A 13,877-nucleotide genomic window follows, 5' to 3' on the forward strand; every position below is an offset into this window, starting at 1 on the left:
ATTGGGTAGGAATTTACTATATTCCACTTCAGATTCAATAAAGTGAATCCACTTGCACAGTTTAAGTGGTTGTCCTACCTTTCATAGTTGCAGCTAAAACTGAAATATTACATCTTTTGTACATTAGTCTTCCCACTAAACTATTTCTTTAGTATTACCTTACAATGTTTGAGTGCAAGCTTTTTAAAAAAACCTCACTCCATTTCTGGGAAAGTCTTATAAAATTAAATAGAGATGAAATCAGTAGAGTTATATAGCAGTTATTCTAAAAAACCCTACATAAAATTGAGAGAACGATACACCTTTGCTATACATTTTAAAAATCAAAACATCCTGTAGATCCCTACAGCGGAAGTCTCCCTTGAGTTCTATGGGACTGTTAAAAGAGCTGATAAAAAACCAAACAGTACTATTACAATTCTACAGGACTTTTCCCATGGGAAAAAAAAGTCTGAAGATAAATTAAAAATAAAATCTTGATTACAAGCACAAAGACAAAACAGAAGTTTTCTATTCTGCTTTCATACTATAACATGGAATGTAAACAGTGTAAAAAGCCAGATATGTCCTGTTGGCTGCAGTTTAGAACTCATGGAAAGTATTCGGAGAATCTCCTCTTCATATTTGTCTTCATCTGAAAGGAAGAATGAAACAAGAAGCTCTTTCAATGGTGGTCTTCTGGTTTTATTAAAAAAACTTGAGTCCTTAGAATGCATTTCTACTGGGCAGTCAGTAGCACAGGGTATTTAAAGATTGTGTGAATAGCTGCTAATACTGAACATTCACAAGATAAAAGAGTCTGAGCTTTTACAGTCCTCACTATCATTCAGTCTGTAAACTCTAAATAGCTGGCAGAAGTCAAATTCTTTAACTGTAGGTCATCCAATTTACTAGCTTTGGCAACACAGAAATTTTGGATAAGAAGCCAACTCCTGTTTTATTGCAAGTCACATAATATTTGGTGTTTTTCTTAAGGCCCTAGCTGCTGGAATCAAACAATTGCATGAGAATCTCAGCTTTCATTAAACAGAAAATAAAAGTAAGCTTCTAACACCCTCAGTTACGGGGTGGGGTGGTGGGGGGGGGAGGGGTTGAGAATCTTAAAACATTGAGTGTATGCTCTAAAGGCACAGAAACTAGAACTCAAAGTTTGGCTTAAAGAAAAAAATCTCAGGATATTTTGTGACCTGACTCATGGTTTTTGAAAGCCTGGAATTGGCACTAGTGCCAGACTATTGAAATTACAGTGATGGCGATAGTGCCTCTTTTGAGAATAGTTACTAAACAGATTCATCTTCCAAGACTTAAGACATTAAGTTTCTTGTTTCTAATGTTTGCATTAAGCTTGTTTGCAACCTACAGCTTTAGATCCTGTTTATGTTAAGGAGGAGGATGGAAGATTATGCATCTGCTACCTCATTCTCTTAAGCAAATTTACTTACCACAACCATCTTGAAACATTTGTGGGATACAATGCAAAGTCCCATAAACACATTTGCATAGGGAACAATCTTTCTGTAGCCAGTTTCCATGGAGAACAGCACCACAGTCTCTGTTAAGAAGAACAGATTTCAGATTTTAAAGATGATCCCATTGGAACAAAATACACCACTTTCATCCGTTCCTTTACCTTTTCCGTTCATCAAAGTCACAGTATCGCCCAGTGAAATATTTTGGACATGCACAAAAACTGCCTAGGATACAGGTTCCTCCATTTTTGCAGCAGTGTCTATTTAACTTCTTGCCTGGGGTTTTGAAAAAAAAAAAATGATTAAACTTATTTGCATGCCTATCAGCATTTGACAGCTATAAATGGGGACCCCTTTCACCTGCACTGAAATACATGTAACTAGACAGACAGTGAGAAATAGATATTTAGTAAAGAATTAGAAAACGTGTCCTTTCAACAAGAAGTTACTTGAGTTTTGGACACCTATACCTTAGTACCAATACAGACTAAGAACCAACACAGCCCTTCACTAGTCCCATGATTTTCTCATGTTATTGTCTACCACACACTGAAGTCAAGGGGTGTGTGTGGGGGAACCTAGGTCCACAAAGTTGTTTTTAGTAAAATAATCCCAATCCACTGTGATCAGGAAAACTTTACTATCATGTGACTAGTATAATTTGGCAATGATATGGGGAAGGCCTTTGAGTATCTTTTCAGTTAAAGCTACAGCTAAAGGAAGAAGTGTCAAGAGATTTATTAAACAAGAAATTAGTGCCTTGTAGAAATTGTAAAGACTACTATGCAAAAAGCTCATTTGTTTGTTTTTTCACCATCAAGAACAATTCTATGGCCTAATGCAGAGCAAAATATTTTCAAGATGCAGCAAGTAAATTTAATTTCCAACCCGACGTCCATTATTTAAAACATATTTGATTTTACTTAAACCAATAGAGGATGCATTCATAGCAATCTCAATAGTTGGGGTCTGGAACAAATGATTTTAAAAAAGCCTCAATTAGCCCTGGGTAAATACTGTCAAGTGTTTACTCATTGGAATTGCCTTGGCCAGTGATCATGCCTTAGTTCACTGGCAGGAAGGTTTGCAGAAACATTGGAGTTTACTTGGCTATTGGAGAATAATCAAAGAAAGTTCATCTTCCATAAGCATTCACATCAGAAATGTGACTTTAAAGAATAGAATCACAGGGAATAGAAACATATAGAGTGACTTAGGTGGCCCATGCCCAGATATGGGCTACAGAACAAGATTTATTTGTTTAATGTCTTTAATAAGTACTTGAGTGCACATAGACAGTTAGCAAAACAGAGCAGAGGTAATTTTCAAGTTAGTTATTCATTATGAATTATTCCCCTAGCACTCTTCTCACTATTAATATGGTAGAAAGACTGGTGCTGGTACAGTTTTCCTAATTATACATAAATGCATTAACTTACTGTCTGTAAGGCCAATAAAAGGTACATGAGATTGCAGCTCTGAAAAGCCATTTGTTTCATTAATGGTCTTCAGGGAAAAGTCAAAATATCTCAGAGGTGGCTGTGTTCCAAGAACAGCCAGATTTGTCCTGTGCTTTGGGTTCCTTTCTTCATGCTCTTAATTTGAATACAGAGAAATACATTTATATAGTATAAGAATCAAAGGTAATATTTTAAAGACCCCCTTTGCCATTCAACCAATAAGAAAAATCCTCTTACCAGTTCTCAATTCCAGCTTAACAGTGTCAGAGAACAGAGCCAAAATGAAAACCCATCTAAAACAGATAGAGAACTCAACTTAGTTGCAAAGAAGAAACAAAATTACAGTTTGACAGAAGGGGGAGGAAGGGGAAAAAACCCATAATGCAGGTAAATATTCAGTTATTAAAATTTCAGCTCTCATCTTAAGTAATTACTGCCAAGTGGAAAAAAAAAGAAAAAAAAAAAAGAAAACCTTTTTCTTTAAGATAACAAAAAGTCAGTCAAAAAGTTGACTGTTGCAAAGGTGATGTTCTCAATGTTTCTAACCTAGTTGAGACCCTCTTCCTCATTATCCTTCTGTCTCAGGAGACAAATGCTGTAAAAATAACTTCAGTATTCCACCAATGTAACAGGCACCTTCATTTACTGGCTAGGACCATCATCCACAGAGAAACCTGGAAGCAACTTTCTTTGTTTTGCCTGGTAGAAACAAGCAGAGAACTGTTAGTGTTACTTTAGCTTTTCCTTGTAACAGGTCAATCAATAAACAATTGAAAGTTAATTATCACCTGTCTACCCTCCTCCACACACTGATATCTCCACTAGAGCTCATTTAAAGGGACAACAGAACTGAGCTTGCTGCCACCAATGAATACTCCCCCAATTCTCCAATCTCCACTTCAGTGAAGTTACTTGTTATTTACACTTGTGTAAGCAGAGGTGGGCCCAATATCTTTTAGAAGGGTCAGCAGACAGACCCCTCAGGTGAGTGGATATGACTTGTCTACTATTGTATGCAGCGTTGTTGTAGCTGTGGTGGGCCCAGGATATTAGAGAGACAAGATGGGTGAGGTAATATCTTTTATTGGACTGACTTCTGTTGCAGAGAGACAAGCTATTGAGCTTACATACAGCTCTTCTTCAGGTCACAGAGCTCTGTGTAAGCTCAAAAGCATGTCTCGCTCACCAGCAGAAATAGGTCCAATACAATATATTATCTCACCCAACTAGTCTCACCTGCTGTTAAGTTACACACTCACTGTACACTGGTAAATGACTACACAGGGGCAAGGCAGTGGAGAATCAGGGCTGGAAGTCTTGCTTTCACTAGGGAAATTTTTGCAAAGTTTCATACTGTTACTAACGATGGTCCAACTCCACCAGTATTAGCAATGGTGGGAGCACTTGTGTTGATGGAGCATAGCTAGTGCTAGTATTTTAAGTATTGTCATCTAACCCTGTTTGGAACAAATCTAATGGAATGTTTGCAAAATTTCCCCAGTGTAGTGTGGTCTTTAAAAAAAAAAAAAAAAAACCAAGCAACTCTTTTCTCATGTGAAAAATTTTGTGAGCATTATGTAAAATAACTTGCAAGCTAACTTTTGAAAATGTAGCCCTGCATATTTAGATATACATTGTTGTTTACTAAAATTTAGCTTTAGGCATTAACTTATGTCCTGGAATGTCTCTTTGTTCCCCTGTTTTGATATGAAACAAAAAGAAATATACAGAGTACAAACCTTGTTTCTTCTAGAACATAGTAGAGGAAACATTTTCAAGTTGTAGGGTGCTGTGTAGCACTTCTTTGCATAGGCATTTCCCCCCCCCCCCTTCTTCTTTTAGCTTCTTGGTGTTAAATTGAACTGGCAGCATTACAGGCCATTTTAAATCAATGCTCTCAGAACTGCAAGAACTGTGAAGCTGCCAATGAAGAGTCAATGAGGAGACAGTGATAGTAGTTATCAGCTCCTCCACATAAATATCCTGAGCATTAGAGCTGGGTGAACCTTCCAAGTTTGATTAAAAAGGGATTAATGATTTTTTTGTATGAGAACAAATTTGTGTGGGTTTGTAAACCATAAAGTTTGAAGAGGTTTGTATTTAAATGAACCCAGTTTTCCAATGGGCAAATATTATTGCAAACCTTTAGGCAAGGCCTGGGTTTGACAAATTCATACAGTTTTGCATGGGTTTGCTCCATTTAATTAGTTTGCAAGAACTAGAAGGGGCTTTAGACCCAAAATCTGATCTAAGGGAAACAGATGTATTATTTGTGCAGTGCTGAAAGCATGGTAGGGGCTTTACATGCAGTTCTGACGAGAAGGGGGTTGATTCTCATTTCATTGATGTTAGCGTGATGGAGTGTCTACTGAGATGAGAACGAGGCCCCTTGGGTTGGATCCTTGGTTGGTGTAAATTGGTGTGGTTCCATTGACTTCAATTGCACTATTCTGATTTACACCAGTTGAGAATCTGATTCATAGTCTTTAATTACATATTCATAAAATAAACCAAGTCTTCAGATGGTGTAACTTGGCACTATTCTGCTGAGGTCAATGGACCAATACAAGTTTACACTAGATGAGGCTCTAACCCAATATTTTTTCTGTAGGATCCCTGCCTCATCCAGTGTGCAGATTAGACAGAGTGCAGTGAATGAGTCAGGGACATGGGAACTTCACAGAGATTCTGCAAATCTCTATCTTATTTTGGCCAGATTATTTTTGCAATTGCCAGGGTATAAATGCAGAGACCTCAGAAACATCTGAATTCCTAGGAAGTGGAAAGGCCTAACTGGTGGAAACTTAAGATGGGAGTGAAAAAATCTTGAAGCAAGAAGTAATTTGCATAGACACATAGGGATGTGTGGAGGAAAACAGGTACAAATTAAATAGCACAGGAAGTCCTAGAAGTGAGGAAAGCAGTGCCAAAAAAAGTAAGAAAGGAGCACTGGTGATAGACTCCTCAAGTTAAATAATCTATTGAGAAGAACAAGGTAACTTTTAATAAGTGGCAGGCCAGTGGCTTGAGCATTGATAAAATGGTGAATGTGGAGTCAAAAAAGGAGGCCAAAAGAAGAGTTGCGGCAGCTAAAAATGTTGTTGTGACAAGCTATATAACTGACTAGAAGAACATGAGGGAGAGAAGACTATCTACAAACTAGTTAAGGAAACAGAGAAGACAATGGATGTGAATGAGTTTGCTCATATTAGAAATAATCATGGTATACTGCAAATGAATGGTCAATCAATCACTAAAATCTGGAGTAATTATTTTGAAAGAGTGATGGATGAAGTGAACCCCAAGGAGGAACTAAGGGCTAGTCTACACTAGAATCGCTACAGCAGGCAGCTGTAGCAGTGTGGCTGCACTGCTATATCGCTGTTAGTGCAGATGTTCTATGCTGACGGGAGAGAGCTCCCCCATCAACAATTATTCCACCTCCCCGAGCAGCGGCAGCTATGTCGGCAGAAGAGCTTCTCACACTGACCTAAGAGCTGGTGAGGACAACGCTTGTCTCAGCAGAATTTAAATTGCTCGGGGGGAGGCGTGATTTTTAATAAGCGCTAACGTGTACAAGCCCTAAAACCATGTAAACTGAACTGAGGAGAGATAGATTGAATACAGGAGGAAAAGAATTCTAGAATAGATGCACTTAAGAAAATGAAAAAGGAGACAGCACCTGGGCCAGATAAAGTACTAGTGGATGCACTGAGGTCATTGGAAAGGGAAATCTGGGAGCTTAAATTAACAACTCTGCTAGATGCTAAAAAACATGGACTGAACAGAAACACTGGATTTATGGTTTATTACAACAATCTGTAACCTACTAACCCCTCTTTTTGTCCTATGACTGCAGAGGTGTTAATGGGCCACTTCACCTTGAATAATCCTGTAGAATATGTGCTAACTACTTATGCTAAACAATCTGTTCTGTCTTGCTTTTAGTTGTGATGCTCCAGATCTGAAGAAGAGCTCCGTGTAGCTCAAAAGCTTGTCTCTCTCACCAACAGAAGTTGGTCTAGTAAAAGATATTACCTCACCCAGTTTGTCTCTCTTGTATTTTACAAGTCTGTTCAATGATATTCTTAAGAAAGAGAAAATGCCAGATGAATGGCATAAAAGCTTTGAAAAAACAATGAGGAATCTGGTGGCACCATAAAGACTAACAAATTTATTTGGGTATAAGCTTTTGTGCTTACCTACTTCTTACTCCTCATTGTTTTTGTGGATACAGACTCACTTGGCTACCCCTCTGATACATAAAAGCATTGTAGTGCCAATTTTTAAACATAAAGGAGATATATTACACTGTGTGTGTGCTAGTTATTGCCCAATTCAGCTGCTGTCACATGCTATGAAAGTATGGGAGGACGTTATTGAAATGCATCTGCTTAAAACAATTGAAATTCAGAAGGGTCAGTGTAGATTTATGCTGGGATGGAGTACAATTGATGCCATATTTGTCCAACAAATCCTCATGGAGAAGTTTAGAGAAAAGGGCATGATCTTTGTCACAGAGTGCTCCCTCAGCAATGTGTCACCTCACAGACATAAACACTCCCAGACTGTTTTCCTTTCACCGCACATACCTTTTATGCTTTCATTCTTTTTCACATAGAACATAACACACACATCTTGTAGCAAGAGGTTTCCACACAGTCTCTCTCCTCAGCACAGTTCACCTTCTGAACTCCCCCTTGCTTCCTGTTCCTTCTACTTATATCCTTCCAAATACAGCATTAGCCCAGTAATTACCACCCAGATGCCCATAATCCCTCAACAGAAACTGTTTAATTGCTCACAACTGAGTCTGGATCCTTTTACATGCTGCAGCATGTTAGTGATCAGGGTGCTGCTGCGGCTAGCACTCTGTCACAGCGGGCTTGGAGAAGGTGTATGATTTTATACCAAGAGAATTGATTTGGTGGAGTTTGTGATGGAGAGATATGCTGGAAGGATATGTCCTATCTTATCCAGTTTATTTATGGTGGAGCAACTGCCATAGTCAAAACCAAATGGGGCTACAGGAGAGAATTTCCAGATAATGTAGACCAGCAGCAGGGGTCAGTGTTGAGCCTCTTTTTTGTTTGCAGTTATCTTAGATGTGATAAGTGAGAATATATGAAGCCGACCTCCTTAGAATATGCTGTTTTCTGATGATTTAGGGATATGTGCAGAAGATTGTGAGATCCTGCAAACCAGCTTTGAACAGCAGCAGTGCAGTTTGGAGCAGGCAGGACTTAATGTTGATGTTGGTAAAACTGAGGCTATGATAACTGTGAGAGGAGGACCAATCATAAAGGATATTACAGGCAGAAATCTTAAAAGAGTGAGAAAAGAATTTAAATACCTAGGATGAATGGTTGCTGACAATGGGCCACTCTCCTAAGTGATACCTGGCAATGTACCAAAGCTGCTTGGTGGGAGTTGACCCCAGTTCTCTGGGATAAAAAGATGACAAAGTTAAAAGGTAGAGTGTATACAACTGTAATTTGACCCATCCTAATGCATAGAACAGAGACTTGGCCAGCCACAAGAAAAGAAATCCGTATGCTTTCCACCAGGAAAATGAAGATGTTGAGATGATGAAATGGTTGGACACTTTGTGACAAGACATGAAGTGAGGTTGTGAGAGGCTTAATGTGGGTTGCCTCAGTTGAAGACAGGGAAGCTAGGCTACATTGCTGTGGACATGTCCAACAGGGATCTGAGAGTTATATTAGTAACATGGCCCTTGAAATGATTGTGGATGGAAGATGACTAACGGGGATGTCAGCGACTTGATATATGAACTGGATATAAATGGACCTTAGAGAGAACAATTTACATGACAGCCACATGCACAATCATGAGTTTTTTGGAAGAAAGCTATAAAAGTCACTGACTCTGAATCGGGAAGTAGAAAGAAAGGAGAGGAGTGTAAATCTGGAGTAGATTTACTCTGAATTTGCTCTAGTGTAAATGAAAGTACATATGAACCCTCACGGGACAGGCTGGAAAATGTGTAGTAAATGATGCTGGGTTGCATAGTGAAAAAAGCAGAATTCCAGAGGACGGTGAATATGATAGTTGCACTGCAGAGGATGTGGGAGGTAGCAATCAGGAAATGTTAGGAATGTAGGCACAACAAATGATATTTATTGTGACAGTTTTTACAACTTTTTTCTTTTATTTTTTTGTCTTGAGTATTCTTAAAAGGAAATTAAAATTAAGCAAACTGCCAACTGTGTTCACTAAGGACTAGATTTTGACTTGGACTACACACCCATATAGAGGAGTAAGAACCCAGACCTTGGGTCATAGTACGCAGGTGTAAGTTGGCACTGTGCAGACACCAGTCCGCCCCAGAGCAGCTGGGTGAGAAACAGGAGGGAATGGGAGAACCTTGGTTGTGGCCTTCCATCCCATGCACTAGCCACCGCAAATTACTATCCACCTGAAGCAACGGACGAGCAGGGAAGGAATTGTCCCTCAGAGTGAAGGTATGACTACTGGCAGCTTAGACACTATCTCTTATTGTTGGTGGTATTTTTATGATCCTAATTACTGTAATATCTGAACATTTCACAATCTTTAATTAATGTATCCTCAGAATAACCCTGTGAGGTAGGAAAGTGCTACTATCCCCATTTTACAGATGAGGAGCTTAGGCATAGTGACACTGAGTGACCAAGGGCAAGGTCACTCATGGCTTGTCTACACTTACCAGGGGATCAACGAGCAGTGATCGATGCATCGGTGGTAGATTTAGCAGGTCTAGTGAAGACCTGGTAAATCGATCGCAGGTTGCTCTCCCGTTGACTCCTGTACTCCACCGGATCGAGAAGAGTAAGTGGAGTCGACGGGAGAGTGTCTCCCATTGACATTGCGTATTGTGGACCCCGCGGTAAATAGATCTAAGCTATGTTGATTTGAGTTACGCTATTCATGTAACTCAAATTGCGTAGCTTAGATCGAATTTCCCCTGTAGTGTAGACAAGGCTTCAGGAAGTCTGTAGTAGAAGAGGGAACTGAATCCAAGTCTCTTAAATCCCAGATTAGTGCCCTAGCCACTGGACCATTCTTCCTTACTCAGAGCTGCACCTAAAAGCGCAATATAGCTCTTAGCTATGAAAAAATACACCTCCCCATAAACTTTTGAATCTGCTAGTGCCTGGCCCACAAAAATATAAACCTTCTTTAATGCTGCAAATATTCTTTCTTCAGTTTACATGCTACAAGCCTGTGATTTTTGGAGCTAAATATTTTTAGTTCTGATTCCCCTGCTGCCTGTTTGCAGGTTAGCTGTAATTATCAGTAGAGCTAGTTTAAAAATGGAAACATTTTCCATTGAAAATTATTTTCATTCTTTGTTTATTTTTAACTTCTTGAAATTTTCTGACCAGCTCTAACCATGAAGCCATTCTACCATCATAAAAACTCTCAACTTTAGACATTTACCAGGATACAGTTATTTATAAATCTGTAACAATGTCATTAAAATTGCACTGAAGGTCTGACTTATTAAAACTTCCTTTCCAAGTCTAAATGACGAATGCTGGTCCTAATGGGACAACTCATTTCAACAAATTAAATACTTAGTAACTGTTTTTTTTTTTAATATTACAGTCCTCCAGGTTAATTATTTTAAAGTTATTGTTTAATCTGTGTGTAATGCAAGTCAGAAATCATTAGTTCTTTGCACATGGATTCTTCATTCTTCCATGCAATTCATCATCTTGTGTGATGAGCTGCATTGTCTCCACTTATAATTACCTTTTGTAATTACCACTGCCCCCACTTGTCATGTTTGCTCAACAGAGCGAAAGATAATATATATAATGGTTAGAACACCTTTAGTACTTACTGTTGACACTGATACAAAGCCCAACTGCTTAAACCTGTACTTAGAATGAGAAATTTTCTCTTTGGTGAGTTACTAGGAGTATGGGGAATCCGGTACGCTTATGCCAGGGATGATACTTCATTTGCTGCTCTATATTTGTTTTCATGGTGTCCAAACCTTTGTTAATTGGCTCCATGAATCATGTACAGAGGAAAACATTGACCATTTCAGAGTGAATTACCCTATCAACACTAATGTCAATACATTGCATGTTATGCATGGTCATAACATTAAAATTCAATTTTTACCACCTCCACCCCTCCCTTCTCATTCTTGTTCCTACTCTCTTTTTGTCCTCTTCCTCCCGCAAATTACAAACTAGCACAATACATTAAAAAACAAACAAACAAACAAGCAACAAACCCAACCCTGCAGCCTCACATGAGGACATTGTTTTTCCTTCCTTTAAATGTCCTTTGCAGTTGTGATTTGATGTTAATAGTCGTGTGGAGACCTCGGGTACTGCCTCTTGGAGGTTGATGTTGCCAGCTCCCATGCTGCTTTGTTGTACATTTCTTTCTTCTCTCTGCTGGTAGTATGGGGCAGTATGTACAGCAGGGAAAGAAGGACTACATCACTAACTGGGCTCTGGTAGCACTAGAACTATGGTGAATCTTTTCCTATGAAATCTGAACCCAAGCAAAATTCACTAATATTTTTTACTTTACAACTCCAAATCCAGTTTTATTACTTTGAAATGTTAATTTGGGCAAACTTCTTCCTTTTCACATGGACACTTTGTCTGCTGATCCTTTTATCTGCACACAGAGTTACCATATTTACTTGAGCACTCGCTGACACATTTATTAGGTCATGGAAGTGTCAACTAAATTTAAATCTAATAAACAAGATGACACTGAGATGAGAACTTACACACTAAGCTTTTTTGCTGTTTTTATCTAGATATACTCCCAGTGGGAGAAGATCAGGTTCATTACCAAGAAATAGATACTGCTTGTTCTTCTGTTCACAGTTTTTATAAGTATGGATTAAAACTTTTCTTTTCCCTTGTTGCTCTCTTCTTTATAAAGTTATGATCAACAATTTGGCAAAAGTACAAATACTGCCCTGGGGGAGCTTGCTGCCCTATGGTGAGACTTACAGGCAACATTACACAGCAAAGCAAATCACAACTTAGTGATAAATTTAGCCCAACAGTTTTTAAAAACTGAGGCCAATAAAGTTATGCCAGGGATAAATTTGTCTTAGTGTGTTCAGTGAATTTAACCAGATTATGCCTTACTCTGTGTGTGACCTCACATGGTTTTGAATGGAGCTTTGGGTGCATATTCACTAGGAAAAAAGCCTGGGTGTGTTCTTACTGCATGGTAGCTGACATATTGTAAAATTCTAGTGAAGACCAGGCAGTTTGCAGTATTCACATGTGGGCAGACTGAGGTAAAGACTATGGGGTGCCTATGATTTACCCCAGTGACTCTCAACCTTTCCAGACTACTGTACCCCTTTCAGGAGTCTGATTTGTCTTATGTACCCCCAAACTTTACCTACTTAAAATCTACTTGCTTACAAAATGCTGCTGACTAAGGCCTGGTCTACACCTAAAATAGGCTGCCCTAGCTGTATCACACAGGGTTGTAGAAAAATTCACATCCCTGAGTGATATAGGTAAACTGACCTAAACTCTGGTGTAGGCAATTGCTAATTTGACAGAAGAATTCTTCTGTCAATCTGCCTCTCGAGGGGGTACATTTACTACGGTGATGGAAAAATGCCTTCAGTCACTGTAGCAAGTGTCTATACGACAGAGATACAGTGGCGTAGGTGCAACTCTACAGATATAGTGCTTGTAGTGTAAATATGCCCTAAGTGGACTGCTAATACAAACACCTGTGTACCAGATATGTGTAACTATGGCATAGAAGCCATCATCCATCCATATGACATTCCACATTCTAGTTGCATAACTCAGCATGTAATGGAAAAGGGCTCCTTCACTGTGTGTGTGTGTGTGTGTGTCTGTGTGTGTGTCTGTGTGTGTGAGAGAGAGAGAGAGAAACTGGATGTTTGTTTTCTTCATAGCATGACAATATTGTTGACGGTAGAAGGGATCATATTTGGTGCTTATTGTTATGTATGTGAATTAAGTAGGTATTAATATAGTTTAGTCAGTAGATGGTGCTATTTATTTCATTGTTACTACAACCACTCCTGTTACAGCAGTCTGTCCTTGTCTGTGTGCTGCCTCTGAGCAGGTTCAGAATCATTCCTCTGAATTGCTGTCGTTTGTTAAAATGCAATGCCACAGGACATAAGCTGATCATTTCGGGGGACGTATGGTAGGATGTACTTTTTGGTAAGTCATTTCTCCCCCTCAAACCTAATCTCTGAACAGGCTGCCAATGGTACAATGTTGGCGTAGAGTAGATAGGCCAATGGTCTGTTTCCTCTTCATAACACTCCTGTTCTCTTGACAGAAAATTAGTGAGAAGGATAACTGTGCTGCTTCTATTTTTAGCCTTACTTGGAAAGCAACAGGTTTCCATCTATTGATCTCATTGCGTTAGGCCTTGATGATGATGTGAACTCCTGGAAGAAGGTTCTGCTCCTTCACTGTTTTGATATGGATGGAACACTAGCAGCATTTCACTCGCTGTACTGCTGCCTTTGTTGAGGATATCAGTTGATTTTTGGCTTCTACCAAAATGCCCTCCTATTTCAAGTACCACCAGGGTTCTGAGCAGTGATTGGTGAACAAATCAGACATAACAAATCAGTATTACACCAGGGGCTTGCTGGATGTTTGGTTTGTTGCATAATAAAATCAAATAAGAATTCAATTGACTGATAACATTCCCATTACTCAGCTCAGAGAACACCTCTTAAGTGAGGTGAGTCGGTTACCATCAAGTTCAGTAGAAGCAGTTCTAAAAAAGGGGCCTTGAGATTGAGCATGGGTCTTTGCTCTGGATTTACATCTGCATACATCTGCAATCATCAAGCATTAACAATATTATTATTTTATTATTTGTATAGTGCTTTGTGTTCTTTATAACTTTGTTATCTACCCCCTGTATAGGGTGACCAGATGTCCTGATTTTA

At 39.0% G+C, this 13,877-nt stretch overlaps 1 protein-coding gene across 1 annotated transcript; it reads right to left on the bottom strand.

Annotated features, from left to right (window-relative positions):
- Positions 1-329: 329 nt before the first annotated feature.
- LOC128839334 (cryptic protein-like) lies at positions 330-13,334 on the bottom strand. Its single transcript, XM_054032237.1, has 6 exons — positions 13,300-13,334; positions 3,167-3,222; positions 2,909-3,064; positions 1,631-1,745; positions 1,443-1,552; positions 330-634 (listed from the first exon to the last, which is right to left on the bottom strand). The coding sequence occupies exons 1-6, from the start codon at positions 13,332-13,334 to the stop codon at positions 522-524; spliced, it is 585 nt and encodes a 194-aa protein (XP_053888212.1). The 3' UTR covers positions 330-521.
- Positions 13,335-13,877: the final 543 nt, after the last annotated feature.

The sequence above is a fragment of the Malaclemys terrapin genome, chromosome 6, assembly GCF_027887155.1.
Source record: "Malaclemys terrapin pileata isolate rMalTer1 chromosome 6, rMalTer1.hap1, whole genome shotgun sequence".
In the NCBI taxonomy this organism is placed as follows: Eukaryota; Metazoa; Chordata; order Testudines; family Emydidae; genus Malaclemys; species Malaclemys terrapin.